The 21,324-nt window shown below is 52.6% G+C and overlaps 2 protein-coding genes across 2 annotated transcripts in view; both read right to left on the minus strand.

Annotated features, from left to right (window-relative positions):
• Positions 1 to 11,233, minus strand: LOC133362962 (venom prothrombin activator pseutarin-C non-catalytic subunit-like). Its single transcript, XM_061581939.1, has 8 exons — positions 10,234 to 11,233; positions 8,289 to 8,371; positions 7,532 to 7,654; positions 5,166 to 5,375; positions 3,273 to 3,419; positions 1,815 to 1,909; positions 709 to 784; positions 1 to 74 (listed from the first exon to the last, which is right to left on the minus strand). The coding sequence occupies exons 1-8, from the start codon at positions 10,344 to 10,346 to the stop codon at positions 1 to 3; spliced, it is 921 nt and encodes a 306-aa protein (XP_061437923.1). The 5' UTR covers positions 10,347 to 11,233.
• Positions 11,234 to 16,388: 5,155 nt separating this feature from the next.
• Positions 16,389 to 21,324, minus strand: part of LOC133362963 (coagulation factor X-like) — a 22,564-nt gene continuing 17,628 nt past the window's right edge. The window contains exons 3-4 of the mRNA XM_061581940.1: positions 21,088 to 21,152; positions 16,389 to 16,398 (exon numbers count right to left, since the gene is read on the minus strand). Of these exons, the coding sequence (XP_061437924.1) occupies positions 16,389 to 16,398; positions 21,088 to 21,152 (75 nt within the window). The remainder of the gene's footprint in view (positions 16,399 to 21,087; positions 21,153 to 21,324) is intronic.

Here is a 21,324-nt window from a genome sequence, read left to right on the forward strand (position 1 = left end):
TCACCGAGCAGGTGAGCGTGCTGAACACTCGCCCCTTCCGGTGAACTCCGGCGCCACCTCCAGCGTGGTCGACTCTCCGGGGTCGAGGGTGACCACGGAGCGAGCCAGCCCCACGTCGACCACTCACCTCACCACCCACTCACTCACTCACTCACTCGCTCGCTCGCCCACACCACCCCCTCACCTACCCACTCACTCCCTCATCTCACCCCACCCACCCACTCACCCACCCACTCACCCACCCACCCACCCACCCACCCACTCACCAACCCACCCACTCACGTCACTCACTCACTCACCACCCACATCACTCACTCGCCCACCAACTCACCCAAACACTCACTCGCCCACCCACTCACCACACCACTCACTCACCTCACCCACCCACCCCACCACCCCACCCACCACCTCACTCACTCCACTCCACTCACTCACTCACTCGGCCCACCCACCACTCACTCACTCCTCCTCACTCGCCCACCACTCACCCACCCACCCACCACCCACCCACTCACACACACCCACGCACTCACCCATCCACCCACCCACCCACCCACCCACCCCACCACCACTCACTCACTCACCCCACCCACCCACCCACTCCCTCACTCACCCACCCACCCACTCACTCACTCACTCACCACCCACCCACTCACTCACCTACCCACCCACTCACCCACTCACTCAATCACCCACCCACCCACTCACCGAGCAGGTGAGCGGTGAGCGTGCTGAACACTCGCCCTCTGCCGGTGAACTCCGGTGCCACCTCCAGCGTGGTCGACTCCCCGGGGTCGAGGGTGACCACAGAGCGAGCCAGCCCGATGTCGACCACTCACCTCACCCACCCACTCACTCATCACCCACTCACTCACTCACTCGCTCGCCGCCCACCACCCACCCACGCACCCCCACTCACTCACTCACTCACCTCACTCACTCACTCACCCACGAACCCCCTCTCTCTCCCACCAACTCACCCAATCACTCACTCGCCCACCCACTCACTCACCCCACCCACTCACCCATCCACCCACCCACCCCACTCACTCACTCACTCACCCACCCACTCACCCACCCACCCACCCACTCACCCACCCCCCACCACCCACTCACCCACTCACTCACTCACTCACCCACTCACTCACTCACTCACCCACCCACCCACACACTCACCCACCCACCCACCCACACACTCACCCACTCACTCACCCACTCACTCACTCACTCACACCACCCACACACTCACCCACCCACCCACCCACACACTCACCCAATCACTCATCCACTCACACACCCAATCACACACTCACCCACCCACCCACACCACTCACCCACTCCACTCACCCCACTCACTCACTCACCCACCCACCCACCCACCCCACCCACCCACCACCCACCCACCCACCCCACCCACCCACCCACTCACCCACCCACTCACTCACTCACTCACCCACCCACCCACTCACCCACCCACCCACCCACTCACCCGCCCACTCACACCCCACCCACCCACCCACTCACTCACTCACCCACCCACCCACTTACCCACCCACCCACCCACTCACCCACCCACCCACCCACTCACCCGCCCACTCACACACCCACCCACCCACCCACTCACTCACCCACCTACTCACCCACTTACCCACCCACCCACTTCACCCACCCACCCACTCACCGAGCAGGTGAGCGGTGAGCGTGCTGAACACTCGCCCCTTCCCCGGTGAACTCTGGCGCCACCTCCAGCGTGGTCGACTTCTCCGGGGTCGAGGGTGACCACTGAGCGAGCCATCCCCGGCCTCGACCCCCACCAACCCCCTCCACGTGCACCGAGAATGACCCCCGAGGCGGATGGGGGGCACAGCAGGTGGAGGGTCGTGTTTCCCCTCGTCGCACAGAGTCAGCCCTGGGGGCGGGGGGCGGGGGGGCGGGGGGGCGGGGGGAGGGCGGGGTGGAGGGCTGGTGGGGAGGGCAGGGGGGGGCAGGTGAGGGGGGTTAAAGGTCACTCTGCGTTGCAGGGTCGGCGGGTGCTGAGTCTCTGTGTGTCTCTATGATCTCAGTGAGTCTCTATGATTCTCTATGAGACTCCGTGAGTCTCTGTGTGTCTCTATGATTCTCTATGAGACTCCGTGAGTCTCTGTGGTGTCTCTACGAGTCTCTATGAATGTATTTAGTCCTCTGGTGTGTCTCTATGAATCATCAGTGAGTCTCTATGATTCTCTATGAGACTCGTGAGTCTCTGTGTGTCTCTACGAGTCTCAATGAGACTCCGTGAGTCTCTGTGTGTCTCTACGAGTCTCTATGAATCTAATTTAGTCTCTGTGTGTCTCTATGAGTCTCTATGAATGTCAGTGAGTCTCTGTGTGTCTCTGCGTGTCTCTACGAGTCCTCTGTGAGACTCCGTGAGTCTCTGTGTGTCTCTATGAGTCTCTATGGGACTCCGTGAGTCTCTGTGTGTCTCTACGAGTCTCTATGGGACTCCGTGAGTCTCTATGTGTCTCTACGAGTCTCTATGAATGTCAGTGAGTCTCTGTGTGTCTCTGTGTGTCTCTGCCGCACCTGGGATGTGTCCCCGCTCGATGCCGTTGACGGTGTAGGTGAGTTTCTGTGTGTCTTTGTGAATCTCAGTGAGTCTCTGTGTATCTCTATGAGTCTCTGTGTGTCTCTGTGTGTCTCTATGAATCTCAGTGAGTCTATACGTATCTCTATGAGTCTATGTGAATCTCTATGAGTGTCTGTGTGTCTCTATGAGTCTCTGTGGATCTCTATGAGTCTCTGTGTATCTCTATGAGTCTCTGTGAATCTCTATGAGTCTCTGTGTGTCTCTATGAGTCTCTGTGAATCTCTATAAGTCTCTGTGTGTCTCTATGAGTCTCTACGTATCTCTATGAGTCTCCGTGTGTCTCTATGAATCTATATGAGTCTCTATGAGTCTCTATGAGTCTCTGTGTGTCTCTGTGTGTCTCTGCCGCACCTGGAATCTGTCCCCACTCGAAGCCGTTGACAGTGTAGGTGAGTCTCTATGAATCTCTACGTATCTCTATGAGTCTCTGTGTGTCTCTATGAATCTCTATGAGTCTCTGTGTGTCTCTATGAGTCTCTACGTATCTCTACGAGTCTCTGTGCGTCTCTATGAATCTCTATGAGTCTCTGTGAGTCTCTGTGTGTCTCTATGAATCTCTACGTATCTCTATGAGTCTCTGTGAGTCTCTATGAATCTATATGAGTCTCTATGAGTCTCTGTGAGTCTCCGCGTGTCTCTGCCGCACCTGGTATGTGTCCCCGCTCGAAGCCGTTGATGGTGTAGGTGAGCTCGCTGCGGGCGCTGTACCAGCTGTGAGCCTGCGAGTCGGAGGCGAACGCCAGCACGATGGATCGCTCCGCAAGCTTCTGACGGCCGTGCGCATCCAGCGAGCCTGGGGGGGGGGGTGCCGAGTTTGGAGGAGAGCCAGAGAGCCATGGGCTGGCTTGCAGAGCCGCAGACTTGCTCAGAGAGCCATAGACCGGTTCTGAGAGCCAGCGAGCCAAAGACTCACTCAGAGAGCCAGAAAGACATAGACTTCACTCAGTGAGCCATAGACTGGCTCAGACCGCCAGAGAGCCGTAGCTTCACTCGGAGAGCCAGAGACTGGCTCAGAGAGCCATAGCTTCACTCAGAGAGCCAGAGACTGGCTCAGCGAGCCAGAGGGTCATGGACTTACTCAGAGAGACTTAGACTCCCTCGGAGAGACGCTGGCTCGCTCAGAGAGCCAGAGAGCCATGGGCTGGCTTGCAGAGCCGCAGACTTGCTCAGAGAGCCATAGACCGGTTCTGAGAGCCAGCGAGCCAAAGACTCACTCAGAGAGCCAGAAAGACATAGACTTCACTCAGTGAGCCATAGACTGTCTCAGACCGCCAGAGAGCCGTAGCTTCACTCGGAGAGACGCTGGCTCGCTCAGAGAGCCAGAGAGCCATGGGCTGGCTCGGAGAGTCGCAGACTCACTCTGAGAGAGCCAGAGAGCCACGTGTTTCAGAGGCAGAGAGTCGTTGACTCCCTTGGAGAGACGCTGGCTCGCTCAGAGAGCCAGAGAGCCATGGGCTGGCTTGGAGAGCCGCAGACTTTCTCAGAGAGCCAGAGACCGGCTCTGAGAGCCAGCGAGCCAAAGACTCACTCAGAGAGCCAGAGAGACACAGACATCATCAGAGAACAAGAGAGCCATAGCTTCACTCGGAGAGCCATAGACTCGCTCAGACCGCCAGAGAGCCATAGCTTCACTCAGTGAGCCAAAGACTAGCTCAGTGAGCCAGAGGGTCATGGACTTACTCAGAGAGCCGTAGACTCCCTCGGAGAAACGCTCGCTTGCTCAGAGAGCCAGAGAGCCATGGGCTGGCTCGGAGAGCCACAAGACTCTCTCAGAGAGCCAGAGACCGGCTCTGAGAGCCAGAGAGCCACGTGGAGTCTATGTCTGAGAGCCAGAGAGACGTTGACTCCCTCGGAGAGACGCTGGCTCGCTCAGAGAGCCACACACACACACGTGTACACACACACAGACACGTGTACACACACACACACACGTGTACACACACACACGTGTACACACACACACACAGACACACACACACGTGTACACACACACACGTGTACACACAGACACGTGTACACACACGTGTACACACACACACACACACGTGTACACACACACACGTGTACACACACAGACACGTGTACACACACACACACGTGTACACACACACACGTGTACACACACACACAGACACACACACACGTGTACACACACACACACGTGTACACACACACACGTGTACACACAGACACGTGTACACACACGTGTACACACACACACACACGTGTACACACACACACGTGTACACACACACGTGTACGCACACACACGTGTACACACACACGTGCATACACACACGTGCACACACACACACGTGTACACACACACACGTGTACACACAGACACGTGTACACACACGTGTACACACACACACACGTGCACACACACACACACGTGTACACACACACGTGTACACACACACACCCGTGTACACACACACACACGTACACACACACACGTGTACACACACACACACGTACACACACACACGTGTACACACACACACGTGCACACACACACAGACACACACACACGTACCATTCCTACAGACGACGATCGCTCCGTAGAGCCCCGAGCCCGAGTCCTTGACGGTGTCCACGTGTGAGTGGTAGGCGTAGGTGAGGCACTCGGGGTCGACATCTGTGGGCCCCTCGGCCACCCGCCACACGTACGTGTGTCGCTGGCCGGGGGCCACGGCGTCGTCCGCCTTGTCCTGCTCGGTGGAGGTGCCGTCCGCGTAGGCGGCGCCTGGCGGAGGTCGAGCCGCGGCGGGGGGGGGCAGCATGAGTTTCGTCGTAAGTTTTGCGGTGAGTTTTGTCGTAAGTTTTGTCGTGAGTTTCGTTGTAAGTTTCATCAGAAGTTTCATCTTAAGTTTGATCATAAGTTGCGTCGTTAGTTGAGTCGTAAGTTTCATCGTAAGTTGCGTCATAAGTTTTGTCGTAAGTTTTGTCGTAAGTTTTAGCGTAAGTTGCGTCATAAGTTTCGTCGTAAGTTTTGTCGTAAGTTGCGTTGTAAGTTTTGCCGTGAGTTTCGTTGTAAGTTTCGTTGTAAGTTGCGTCGTTAGTTGAGTAGTAAGTTTCATTGTAAGTTTTGGCGTAAGTTTCATCGTGAGTTTCGTTGTAAGTTTCGTTGTAAGTTGCGTCGTTAGTTGACTCGTAAGTTTCATTGTAAGTTTTGGCGTACGTTTCATCGTGAGTTTCGTTGTAAGTTTCGTTGTAAGTTGCGTCGTTAGTTGAGTCGTAAGTTGCGTTGTAAGTTTTGCCGTGAGTTTTGTTGTAAGTTTCGTTGTAAGTTGCGTCGTTAGTTGAGTGGTAAGTTTTGTCGTGAGTTTGTCGTAAGTTTCATTATAAGTTTCGTCGTAAGTTTTGTCGTAAGTTGCGTGGTAAGTTGTGTCGTTAGTTGAGTCGTAAGTTTCATTATAAGTTTCATCGTAAGTTTTGCCATGAGTTTCGTTGTAAGTTTTGTCGTTAGTTGAGTCGTAAGTTTTGTCGTAAGTTTTGTCGTAAGTTGCGTGGTAAGTTTTGTCGTTAGTTGAGTCGTAAGTTTTGTCATTAGTTTCATTATAAGTTTCGTCGTAAGTTTTGTCGTTAGTTGAGTCGTAAGTTTCGTTGTAAGTTTCGTCGTAAGTTTTGTCGTAAGTTGCGTGGTAAGTTTTGTCGTTAGTTGAGTCGTAAGTTTCATTATAAGTTTCGTCGTAAGTTTTGTCGTAAGTTGCGTGGTAAGTTGCGTCGTTAGTTGAGTCGTAAGTTTCATTATAAGTTTCATCGTAAGTTTTGCCGTGAGTTTCGTTGTAAGTTTTGTCGTTAGTTGAGTCGTAAGTTTTGTCGTAAGTTGCGTGGTAGGCTTTGTCGTGAGTTTCGTCGTAAGTTTCATTATAAGTTTCGTCGTAAGTTGCGTGGTAGGCTTTGTCGTAAGTTGCGTGGTAGGCTTTGTCGTAAGTTGCGTTGTTAGTTTCATTGTAAGTTTCGTCGTAAGTTGCGTCGTTAGTTGAGTCGTAAGTTTCATCGTAAGCTGTGTTGTGAGTTTTGTCGTAAGTTTTATCGTAAGTTTCGTTGTAAGTTGCGTTGCAAGTTTTGACGTGAGTTGCGTTGCAAGTTTTGTCGTAAGCTGTGTTGCTTAGTTTTGTCGTAAGTTTCATTGTAACTTTTGTCGTAAGTTTCATCAGAAGTTTCATCAGAAGTTTAATCTTAAGTTTGATCATAAGTTACGTCGTTAGTTGAGTCGTAAGTTTCATCGTAAGTTTCGTTGTAAGTTTCATCGTAAGTTTCATTGTAACTTTTGTCGTAAGTTTCATCAGAAGTTTCATCAGAAGTTTAATCTTAAGTTTGATCATAAGTTACGTCGTTAGTTGAGTCGTAAGTTTCATCGTAAGTTTCGTTGTAAGTTTCATCGTAAGTTTCGTTGTAAGTTTTGTCGTAAGTTGCGTGGTAAGTTTTGTCGTGAGTTTCATTATAAGTTTAGTCGTAAGTTTTGTCGTAAGTTGCGTCGTAAGTTTTGTCGCAAGTTTCATTATAAGTTTTGACGTAAGTTGCGTGGTAAGTTGCGTCGTAAGTTTTGTCGTAAGCTTCATTGTGAGTTTCGTCGTAAGATTTATCGTAAGAGAGTCAGCGCCATATAACCTTCCAATCCCACTGCCGATCCCAAAGAGACAGAGAGACCCCTATTGATCCCAGACAAACTCCTACTGATCCCAGACAGACTCCTACTGATCCGAGAGAGACAGAGACCCAGAGAATCAGCGCCATATAACCTTCTAATCTCACTGCCGATCCCAAAGAGACAGAGAGAGACCCCCCAACTGATCCCAATCCTCATCCACAGAGGCAGATCCCTATAAGGGGGGTCCCTCTCCCCACTCACACCCTCCCCGCCCCCCCAGCCCCCCATCCCCTTGTCGAACTCACCCTCGGAGCTCTTGCGGTATGCGACGCCGTGAGCGTGCATGCTGTAGGGCTTGCTGGCCCTGTTGAGGAAGACCACTTCAATGGTGTCACCCACCTCCGCCCTCAACACGGGGCCCAGGAGACCTGGAGGGGAGGGGTGGGGGGGGTTGGGAGTTGAGGGGGGGTCAGTGGGACACTAGCCCCCCCCCCCCCTGCCCCCACGTGTCCAGCCATCGTGGTTGGAGTAGAAGTTGAACACGTGGTGGGCTTTCGCAACCAACGTCATCCACAATAGAGGTTTTTGTTTAATGGGTAGGGTGAGAACGTTGGCCGAAAATACAGCAGCGGGATTCGTGAGGGTCGGCGTCGAACCCACGACCTCCTGGGTACCAGGCGAGGTAGTTAACATCTCCTAGACACCGTGATGATGATGAGAGAGAGAGACGCAGACTCCACATATACAACAGGCATCGTCAGGGTCAGCGTCGAACCCACAACCTCCTGCGTACCAGGCGAGGTAGTCAACATCTCCTAGCCACTGTGGGTGTCAAGGTCGTGATCGAACCCACGACCTCCTGCGTACCAGGCGAGGTAGTCAACATCTCCTAGCCACTGTGGGTGTCAAGGTCGTGATCGAACCCACGACCTCCTGCGTACCAGGCGAGGTAGTCAACATCTCCTAGCCACTGTGGGCATCTGGGTTGGGATCGAAACCACGACCTCCTGTAGACCAGGCGACGTAGTTAACATCTCCTAGCCTCCGTGGCACGCCATGTACCTTGCCAGGGCTCTGTGGGGATATCGTCTTGGAAAGTCGCGTCTTTGTACCCCACGAACACGGCCTTGGTCTCCCAGCGTGCCCTGCGTGGAGCCAATCACAACGAGTGGGGGGGTGGGTAAAGTACCAAAATGGGGAACACGTGGGGGTCACGTGGGTAGTGGTGGAGCGGTGGGGGGGAGATCACTCGTAGCACACGGGTTCACTCTGTTATCATCGTCAACACCATTGTCAACATCAACGTCATCATCGTCATCATCGTCATCATTGTCGTCAACATCAACGTCATCATCGTCATCATTGTCGTCAACATCAACGTCATCATCGTCATCATTGTCGTCAACATCAACGTCATCATCGTCATCATCATCGTTAACATCAACGTCATCATCGTCATCATCATCGTCAACATCAACGTCATCATCGTCATCATCATCGTCAACATCAACGTCATCATCGTCATCATCGTCGTCAACATCAACGTCATCATCGTCATCATCATCGTCAACATCAACGTCATCATCGTCATCATTGTCGTCAACATCAACGTCATCATCGTCATCATCATCGTCAACATCAACGTCATCATCGTCATCATCATCGTCAACATCAACGTCATCATCGTCATCATCATCGTCAACATCAACGTCATCATCGTCATCATCATCGTCAACATCAACGTCATCATCGTCATCATCATCGTCAACATCAACGTCATCATCGTCATCATCATCGTTAACATCAACGTCATCATCGTCATCATCATCGTTAACATCAACGTCATCATCGTCATCATTGTCGTCATCATCGTCGTCATCATCATCATCATCATCGTTAACATCAACGTCATCATCGTCATCATCGTCGTCAACATCAACGTCATCATCGTCATCATCATCGTCAACATCAACGTCATCATCGTCATCATCATCGTCAACATCAACGTCATCATCGTCATCATCATCGTTAACATCAACGTCATCATCGTCATCATTGTCGTCAACATCAACGTCATCATCGTCATCATCATCGTTAACATCAACGTCATCATCGTCATCATCATCGTCAACATCAACGTCATCATCGTCATCATCATCGTTAACATCAACGTCATCATCGTCATCATCATCGTCAACATCAACGTCATCATCGTCATCATTGTCGTCAACATCAACGTCATCATCGTCATCATCATCGTCAACATCAACGTCATCATCGTCATCATCATCGTTAACATCAACGTCATCATCGTCATCATTGTCGTCAACATCAACGTCATCATCGTCATCATCATCGTCAACATCAACGTCATCATCGTCATCATCATCGTTAACATCAACGTCATCATCGTCATCATCATCGTCAACATCAACGTCATCATCGTCATCATTGTCGTCATCATCGTCGTCATCATCATCATCAAAGTCGTCATCATCGTCGTCATTATCGTCATCATCGTCGTCATCATCGTCATCATCGTCAACATCAGCGTCATCATTATCGTCATCATCGTCGTCATCATTATCATCATCATCGTCGTCATCATCATCGTCATTATCATCGTCATCATCGTCGTCGTCGTGATCATCATCATCGTCATCATCATCGTCATCATCGTCATCACATCATCGTCATCATCATCATCATCATCGTCATCATCGTCATCGTCATCATCGTCATCATCATCATCGTCATCATCATCGTCATCACATCATCGTCATCATCGTCATCACCATCGTCATCATCGTCATCACCATCATCATCGTTGTCATCATCATAGTCATCATCATCGTCATGATCGTCGTCATCATCATCATCATCGTCATCATCATCACCGTCATCATCATCGTCATCATCATCATCGTCATCATCATCGTCATGATCGTCGTCATCATCATCGTCATCATCATCATCATCGTCATCATCATCATCATCGTCGTCTCACCCTCGCGTCCCGAAGTCCCAGGGTCTCTCTTCGGCCGCCAGAAAGTGTCGCCACGTCCTGGCGTGACCCAGCGGCACCACCACCGCCACCACCACCACCAGCCACCACCTCATGGTGGGGCCTCAACCACCACCACCAACACCACTGCCTACTGCGTAGAGCTGATTGGAAACGAAAGGACAAATCGAGATGCAGTTCATGTTAATGATGGTGGTGGTGATGCTAATGATGGTGGCAGTGGCAGTGATGGTGGCGATGATGATGGTGATGGTAGAGGTGATGGTGACGGTGATGTTAATGATGGTAGTGATGATGTTGACGATAATACACTATACACTACTATACATGACTATACACTATACACTACACTAGACACTACTCTACTATAAACTACATTATACATTACACTATACACTACTATAAACGACACTATACACTACTATACACTATACTATGCACTACTATACACTACACTATACACTACACTATACACTACTCTATACACTACACTATACACTACTATACACTACACTATACACTACACTGTACACTACTATACACTACACTATACACTACACTGTACAAGGAAGTTCAACGGACATTCTTACAAACAAACAGACACACAAACGTACATATAGGTACACACACAACGCCACAACCAGAACAAAAATAGACATTCGCCACAAATTGGTGGTGACATCACCACGACGCTTGTGCCAGGCCAAGTGCACCTTGAGGCCACGTGAAGTGTCGAACGCCCGCTGGCAGGAGGTCACGGGGCAGACCCAGGTGCCACGGGTCGACTGACTGAGATGACCGAGATGACTGGCTGATGCACCACCTGTGCCCCCTACTGTGCCAACTTGCTGTGCTTTAGCCACCCGGCGCTACGCTCGTTGTTGTGAGCGTCGCTCCTCCGCCCTCCGTTGTTGTTGGAGGGCGACTGCCTCCAACTGCCCAGTAGCGTCCTTCACGAGCCTCCTCTACAGAGGCCGTTCTTGACACCGCTGGTACCGGTCATTGGTAAGTCCACTTAGCTCCACATCCTCCTGTACCACATCACTCCATCTCTTCTCCAGCCCGTGCCACGCCCGTTTAGCCCCCTCGATCCGGCTGAACAAAAGTTATTTAGGCATGCGGTGGCTGGGCATGCGGGCTACATGACCCAGCCAACGCAGCCTTGCCTGCCATAGGAGCTCACCGATGGGGCTTTGTCCAGATCTTTCAAGGATTTTTGAGCTCTTCACACAATCCAGTCTGGTTCAACCCAAGATGGATCGTAGGCAGGCCAGCCTAAATGTTTCTAACTGGCGACAATGTTCCACTAGCGGGGTCCACGTTTTGCAAGAATAGAGGGAGGTTATGACCGTGGCCGAGAAGACCTGAAGCTTCGTGCGGAGTGACAAACCAGGTAGCTTCCACACAGCGTTACACAACCGATGAAAAGATGATGCCGCTCGACTGATTCGGAGTGAGACCTCTGCTGTTAAACCGGAGCCGGTCATGAGCACACTGCCCAGGTATGGGAAACTCTCCACTCTCTCCACAACTGCCCCATCACCGATTGGGAGTTGTGGGGGTGGAGTGCCCGATGGTACAAAATACCCAGGCAGGTGCTTCGTTTTAGTGGGGTTGATGGTAAGGCCCCACCTTTTAGTGGCACACTCCAGTTTCAGCAGCAGCGTCTCCAACTCCTTCTCTGAGTGAGCCGCAATTACCAGGTTGACCAATAGGGAGCCATCTTTTGACCGCACCCGGGCATCGATCAGAGTGTAGATCAGCTCCACGGTAGGTCCTGGTGTCAAGGACATGGGCCCGCATCCACTGGTCCTTCACTACGTAGTCCAGCAGATGTTCTTGCTTAGACCCGGCATGCATCCATGATGTTGTATGGATGCGCCGATGCTGGAACAGCGTGTTGGTAATTACAAGTCCATGGGCTGCACAACAATCTAGCAGCCTCCTACCGTTGTTTTTGAGCTGATCTGGCCCATGCCTTCCAATCACTCCAGACCAGGTGCCAGCATCATGACCAACTCGGGCATTAAAGTCACCCAACAAGATGACTCTTTCCCGAGGGGCCACTTTAGCTAGCACCTGTGACAGGAGTTTATAGAAGGCATCTGACTCATCAGCCTGGCCTGCATCCCTCCACGGATGTTCGTCTTCGGTCGGGACATAAGTAACCACGACCACCACTCCTCGCCTCCGGTTGATGGCAAGGCAAGCCCAAAGTAGCCTGGGGCTTACAGCTTCCCACACCTTACTGCCACGCTCCCACGCCCCCTTCATTATTTTGTTCAGAAGAAGAGCCACTCCCTGTTGTTTGGCAGTCTCCTGCCTCGAGTAGAAGACTGTCCACCCCTCATGGTGGCAGGAGCCAGAGCCGGTCCACCGGACCTCCTGAATACCACAGATATCCAGGTGGTACCGGTCCAGCTCCCGACAGAGGAGTGGCAGCCTCTCCTCCGCAGTGAGCGTTCGAACATTCCATGTGGCCATTCGTAGTGGCTTTTTTGTTGTTGTTTCTGGAGGAGCCCCGAGGGTGAAAATTCAATCTCCTGGCTCCGCCAAATGGGGTTTGGCCAGGAGACAGCATAGACGCCTGTCCCCCCGGGGCCTCCGGCACAATCTTGTTAATAACATTTTTTGTTTGTAGTTTAGGGGTTACCAGCCCCTCGCACCCATCCAGAGCCCCCATTTAGCCGCTGTAGTGGTCACAGACGCCACGCACACACACACACCACACACACACACACCACACACACCACACATACACACTACCGCAAACACACACCGCACACACACATCACACACACATCACACACACACCACACACACACACCGCACACACACACATCGCACACACACCGCACACACACCACACACACACACCAACACACACACACACCACACACACACACCACACACACACACCACACACACCACACACACCGCGCACACACACACCACATACACTGCACACACACATCACACACACATCACACACACACATCACACACACACCACACACACACACCACACACACCACACACACACACCACACCCACCACACACACCACACACACACACCCCACACACACACACACACACCACACACACACCACACACACCACACACACACACCACACACACACACCCCACTTACACACACCACACACACCACACACACACACCACACACACACACCACACACACACACCACACACACACCCCACACACACACACCACACACACACACCACACACACCACACACACACACGCACACACACACCACACACACACACCACACACACACACCACACACACACACCACACACACACACCACACACACACACCACACACACCACACACACACACGCACACACACACCACACACACACACCACACACACACACCACACACACACACCACACACACACACCACACACACACGAGGGGGACACGTGCCCACACCGAGCTCGCTGGGGCTTGGTGCGCTAACCGCTGCACCACCGCTCCCCAACGGAATGGAACAACAACAATACCATCAACAACACCCACACCACCACCATCATCAACAACAACAACACCCACACCACCATCATCAACAACAACAACACCCACACCACCACCACCATCATCAACAACAACACCAATACCACCACCACCATCATCAACAACATCATCAACACCACCACCACCAACACCAACAACAACACCCACACCACCACCACCACCACCATCAACAACAACACCCACATCATCATCATCAACAACATCACCCACACCACCACCACCACCATCAACAACAACACCCACATCATCATCATCATCAACAACATCACCCACACCACCACCACCACCATCAACAACAACACCCACATCATCATCATCAACAACATCACCCACACCACCACCATCACCACCAACACCACCACCACCATCACCACCAACACCATTACCACCAACACCACCATCACCACCAACACCACCACCATCACCACCATCACCACCAACACCACCACCATCACCATCATCACCAACACCATCACCACCAACACCACCGCCATCACCACCAACACCACCATCACCACCACCACCACCATCACCACCAACACCACCACCACCACCATCACCACCAACACCATTACCACCAACACCACCATCACCACCAACACCACCACCATCACCATCATCACCAACACCATCACCACCAACACCACCACCACCATCACCACCAACACCACCATCACCACCAACACCACTACCATCACCACCAACACCACAACCACCACCATCACCACCAACACCAACACTATCACCACCACCATCACCACCAACACCACCACCACCATCAACAACATCACAACCACCACCACCACCAACACCACCACCAACAACAACACCACCCACACCACCACCACCACCAACAACAACACCACCCACACCACCACCAACAACACCATCCACACCACCACCACCCACACCACCACTATCACCACCAACACCACCACCACCATCATCACCACCAACACCACTACCATCACCACCCACACCACCACCACCACCAACAACACCACCACCACCACCATCAACAACATCACAACCACCACCACAATCAACACCACCCACACCACCACCAACACCACCACCATCACCACCAACACCAACACCACCAACACCACCATCACCACCAACACCACTACCATCACCACCAAGACCACCACCACCATCACCCACACCACCACCATCAACAACACAACCATCACCACCAACACCACCACCATCACCACCAACACCAACACCACCAACACCACCATCACCACCAACACCACTACCATCACCACCAACACCACCACCATCACCACCAACACCAACACCACCAACACCACCATCACCACCAACACCACTACCATCACCACCAACACCACCACCACCATCACCCACACCACCACCATCAACACCACCACCACCAACACCACCACCATCACCACCAACACCAACACCACCAACACCACCATCACCACCAACACCACTACCATCACCACCAACACCACCACCACCATCACCCACACCACCACCATCAACAACACCACCATCACCACCAACACCACAACCACCACCATCACCACCAACACCACCATCAACAACACCACCAACAACACCACCCACACCACCATCAACACCACAACCAACAACACCACCAACACCACAACCACCATCACCACCACCACCACCGCAGCAGCACTCCCTTGTCCCTCTGGCAGCATGAACTATTGGCAAGGTAATATATAAATAAATAACAAAAATAACAATAATAATAAATAAATAATGATGATGTTGATGATGAACATAGCCACGTGAACTTGGGAGCAAGTCGACACAGGAATTCAGTCCCCTGCGCATATTTGGGATGGTTCATTGAAGCCTGCGGATGGGGAGAAGTGGAGATTCACGCAGAGAGACTCCAAGTCTGTGTGTGTCTCTGTGTGTGAGTCTGTGTGTGTATGTGTGTGTCTCTGTGTGTGAGTCTGTGTGAGTCTGTGTGCAGAGTCTGTGTGTGTGTGTGTGTCTGTGTGTGTCTGTGTACGGAGTCTGTGTGTGAGTCTGTGTGTGTCTCTGTGTGTGAGTCTGTGTGAGTCTGTGTGCAGAGTCTGTGTGTGTGTGTGTCTGTGTACGGAGTCTGTGTGTGAGTCTGTGTGTGTGTCTGTGTGTGAGTCTGTGTGTCTGTGTACAGAGTCTGTGTGTGTCTGTGTGTGTCTGTGTCTGAGTCTGTGGTTCATCGAAACCTGTGGATGGAGAGAATAGAGATTGACGTAGACAGAGACTCCAAGTCTGTGTGTGTCTCTGTGTACGGAGTCTGTGTGTGTGTCTGTGTGTCTGTGTACAGAGTCTGTGTGTATCTGTGTGTGAGTCTGTGTGTGAGTTTGTGTGTGTCTGTGTGTCTCTGTATCTGAGTCTGTGTGTGTCTGTGTGTGAGTCTATGGTTCATTGAAGCCTGCGGATGGAGAGAATAGAGATTCACGCAGACACACTTCAAGTATGTGTGTGTCTGTGTACAGAGTCTGTGTGTGTCTGTGTACAGAGTCTGTGTGTGTCTGTGTACAGAGTCTGTGTGTCTCTGTGTGTCTCTGTGTGTGAGTCTATGGTTCATTGAAGCCTGCGGATGGAGAGAATAGAGATTCACGCAGACACACTTCAAGTATGTGTGTGTCTGTGTACAGAGTCTGTGTGTGTCTGTGTACAGAGTCTGTGTGTCTCTGTGTGTCTATGTGTGTGAGTCTATGGTTCATTGAAGCCTGCGGATGGAGAGAATAGAGATTCACGTAGACAGACTCCAAGTATGTGTGTGTGTCTGTGTGTGAGTCTGTGTGTGTCTGTGTGTGTGTCTGTGTGTGTCTGTGTACAGAGTCTGTGTGTGTCTGTGTACAGAGTCTGTGTGTGTCTGTGTGAGTCTGTATGTCTGTGTACAGAGTCTGTGTGTGTCTGTGTGAGTCTGTGGGTCTCTGTGTGAGTCTGTGGGTCTCTGTGTGAGTCTGTGGGTCTCTGTGTGAGTCTGTGGGTCTCTGTGTGAGTCTGTGGGTCTCTACGTGAGTCTGTGGGTATCTGTCAAGCGGCACGTGTGTAAACACAAACAACACGGACTCAACTTGACGTGACAGATTGAATCCTTGAACCAACTGCATTCACAGACACACCCACTCACACACACACTCACCCACTCACCCACTCACCCACCCACTCACCCCCTCAACCACCCACCCACTCACCCACCCACCCACCCACTTACCCAATCACTCACCCACCCACTCACTCACACACCCACTCACTCACACACTCACTCACTCATCCACCCACCCACCCACTTACACACTCACTCACCCACCCACTCACCTACCCACTCACCCACCCACCCACTCACACACTCACTCACACACCCACTTACCCACTCACCCACCCACCCACTTACTCGCCCACTCACACGCCCACTCGCTTAACTCACTCACCCACTCACCCAAAGCGATGGACACCAAATGCCATGGGTTGACTGCCGTGCCAGGCTAGGTGCAGGAGGATGTCACGGGACAGACCCAGCAGGTGCCACGGGTTGGCCGACTGAGATGACCGGTAGATGCACCACCAGCTGTACCCCCTACTGTGCCAGGCTAGGTGCAGGAGGAGGTCACGGGACAGACCCAGCAGGTGCCACGGGTTGACTGACTTCAGATGACCGGTAGATGCACCACCAGCTGTAACCCCCTACTGTGCCAGGCTAGGTGCAGGAGGAGGTCACGGGACAGACCCAGCAGGTGCCACGGGTTGACTGACTTCAGATGACCGGTAGATGCACCACCAGCTGTAACCCCCTACTCTGCCAAATCCCTGCGTTTTATCTGCCCGGCGCTTCGCTCGATGTTGTGAGCGTCGCTCCTCTGCCCTCCGTTGTTGCTGGAGGGCGACTGCCTCCAACTGCCCAGTAGCAGCAGCAGCGTCCTTCACGAGCCTCCTCCATCTCTTATCTAGCCCGTGCCACCCACTCACCCACCCACTCACCGACTCACCCACCGACTCACCCATCAGCTCCATCTCTTCTCTAGCCCGTGCCACCCACTCACCCACCCACTCACCCACTCACCCACCGACTCACCCATCAGCTCCATCTCTTCTCTAGCCCGTGCCACCCACTCACCCACCCACTCACCCACTCACCCACCGACTCACCCATCAGCTCCATCTCTTCTCTAGCCCGTGCCACCCACTCACCCACCCACTCACCCACTCACCCACCGACTCACCCATCAGCTCCATCTCTTCTCTAGCCCGTGCCACCCACTCACCCACCCACTCACCCACTCACCCACCGACTCACCCATCAGCTCCATCTCTTCTCTAGCCCGTGCCACCCACTCACCCACCCACTCACCCACTCACTCACCCACTCACCCACCCACTCACCCATCAGCTCCATCTCTTCTCGAGCCCGTGTCACCCACTCACCCACCCACTCACCCACTCACCCACCGACTCACCCATCAGCTCCATCTCTTCTCTAGCCCGTGTCACCCACTCACCCACCCACTCACCCACCCTCTCACCCACCCACCGACTCACCCACCGACCCACTCACCCATCAGCTCCATCTCTTCTCAAGCCCGTGCCACTCACCCACCCACTCACCCACTCACTCACCCACTCACCCACCCACTAACTCACCCACCACCCCTCTCTCTATGTGCTGCCCAACAGAAGCTGCTTGCTGAGCCACGTGATGGCTGGGCATGCGGGACACGTGACCCAGCCGACCTCACTTGCAGATGATGATGATGATGAAGACGATGATGATGGTGATGATGGTGATGATGAAGACGATGATGATGGTGATGATGATGGTGATGATGAAGACGATGATGATGGTGATGATGGTGATGATGAAGACGATGATGATGGTGATGATGATGGTGATGATGACGATGATGATGGTGATGATAATGGTGATGATGACGATGATGATGGTGATGATGATGGTGATGATGATGATGGTGATGATGGTGATGATGATGGTGGTGATGATGGTGGTGATGGTGATGATGATGACGGTGATGATGGTGATGATGGTGATGATGATGGTGGTGATGGTGATGATGAAGACGATGATGGTGGTGATGATGAAGACGATGGTGATGGTGATGATGATGGTGGTGATGATGGTGATGATGAAGAAGGTGGTGATGGTGATGATGGTGATGATGGTGATGGTGATGATGAAGACGATGATGATGGTGATGATGGTGATGAAGATGGTGATGATGATGGTGATGATGGTGATGATGGTGATGATGATGGTGATGATGGTGATGATGATGGTGATGATGATGGTGATGATGGTGATGATGATGATGGTGATGATGGTGATGATTAAGACTATGATGATGGTGGTGATGATGATGGTGGTGATGATGAAGACGGTAATGATGGTGGTGATGGTGGTGATGGTGATGATGGTGGTGATGATGAAGACGATGATGATGGTGATGATGATGGTGATGATGATGGTGATGATGATGGTGATGATGAAGACGATGATGATGGTGATGATGAAGACGATGAAGACGATGTTGAAAATGGTGTTGATGGTGATGATGATGGTGATAATGAAGACGATGATGATGGTGGTGATGATGGTGATGATGGTAACTGTGTTGGCCAGATCGTTCAAGGTGACTCCGTGAGCTGCTCACACATCCACAAGGTGCCGCCTCGCTCCGCGTGGGTCGCCGCGTGCGGCTAGGAGACTCGGGGAAGCGGTCCCGTCCGAATGTTGCATTGTTGATTGAAAAGTACAAAAGATCCACCACCAACAACACCAACAACAACATCAACACCACCAACACCGCCGCCAACACCGCCAACATCACCAACAACACCACCACCAACACCACCAACACAACCACCAACAACACCACCAACAACACCACCACCAACACCACCACCAACACCACCAACACCACCACCAACACCATCACCACCACCAACACCACCAACACAACCACCAACAACACCATCAACACCAACACCACCACCAACACCACCGCCACCACCACCAACAACACCACCGACACCACCAATACCACCACCAACACCACCACCAACAATACCAACACCACACACACACAGACACATACACAGACACACACACCACACACAGAAACACACACAGACACACACACATGGACACACACACAATGACACACATAGACACACACACAGTGACACACACACAGACATATAGACACACAGTGACACACACACACAGTGACACACACACACAGTGACACACACACATAGACACACAGTGACACACACACACAGTGACACACACACAGTGACACACACACACAGTGACACACAGTGACACACACACACAGTGACACACACACAGTGACACACACACAGACACACACACATACACACACAGTGACACACACACACAGTGACACACACACACACATAGACACACACACAGTGACACACACACACAGACACACACACAGTGACACACACACACAGTGACACACACACAGTGACATACACACATAGACACACAGTGACACACACACACAGTGACACACACACAGTGACACACACACAGTGACTCACACACACACATAGACACCCACATACACACACACAGTGACACACACACACACAGTGACACACACACACAGTGACACACACACACACACAGTGACACACACACACAGTGACACACACACAGTGACACACACACACAGACACACACAGTGACACACAGACACACACAGTGACACACACACACACAGTGACACACACACACAGTGACACAGACACACACACACAGTGACACACACACACACAGAGACACACACACAGTGACACACAGACACACACACAGTGACACACACACACAGCGACACACAGACACACATACAGTGACACACACACACAGTGACACACACACACAGTGACACACAGTGACACACACACACACAGTGACACACACACACAGACACACACAGTGACACACACACAGACACACACAGTGACACACACACACAGACACACACAGTGACACACACACACAGACACACACAGTGACACACACACACAGTGACACACGGTCTCACGTGCCGCCAGGTAGCCTCTGCACCCGAAACGTCGCCTACCGTCCCCTGCGAGCCGATGGAAATCGATCCCGGGGGGGGGGGTCTCTCTCGTCAGCTCAGCAATCGGTGCGCTAACCGCTGCGCCACCGCTCCCCTAGCCCCCCTCCCCCCTCTCTCAAAGTGTCTCTCCACCCCAGAGCACTCACGCAGGACGACGGTTCGAGTCGGGGACCTTCACGAGGAGAGCGAAGCGGGTGCAGAGGAGCGCGCGCTGTGGGGCAGGGCGCAGCGCGAGACGCTAGTTGGTCGAGCGGGGGAGGGGGGAGGGGGGGGGGAGGAGGGGGGGGGGAGAGTGGGGGAGAGGGTGGGGTGGGGGTGGGGGGTGGGGGGTGGGGGGTGGGGGGGGGAGAGGGAGGGGGAGTGGGGGTGGAGTGGTGGGGGGG

This window comes from Lethenteron reissneri, unplaced genomic scaffold (genome assembly GCF_015708825.2).
Source record: "Lethenteron reissneri isolate LAM-NWPU_2019-01 unplaced genomic scaffold, ASM1570882v1 scaffold_1638, whole genome shotgun sequence".
In the NCBI taxonomy this organism is placed as follows: domain Eukaryota; kingdom Metazoa; phylum Chordata; class Hyperoartia; order Petromyzontiformes; family Petromyzontidae; genus Lethenteron; species Lethenteron reissneri.

Bases quoted from the DNA above. Each gene is read 5' to 3' on its own strand.
- LOC133362962 (XM_061581939.1), bottom strand. From the start codon at position 10,346: ATGAGGTGGTGGCTGGTGGTGGTGGTGGCGGTGGTGGTGCCGCTGGGT. The intron at 7,655-8,288 runs GTACATGGCGTG...CCTCCCCTCCAG, and splicing joins CCCCACAGAGCCCTGGCAAG to GTCTCCTGGGCCCCGTGTTG. The intron at 1,910-3,272 runs GTGCGGCAGAGA...CCCCGCCCCCAG, and splicing joins CGAGCGGGGACACATACCAG to GGCTGACTCTGTGCGACGAG.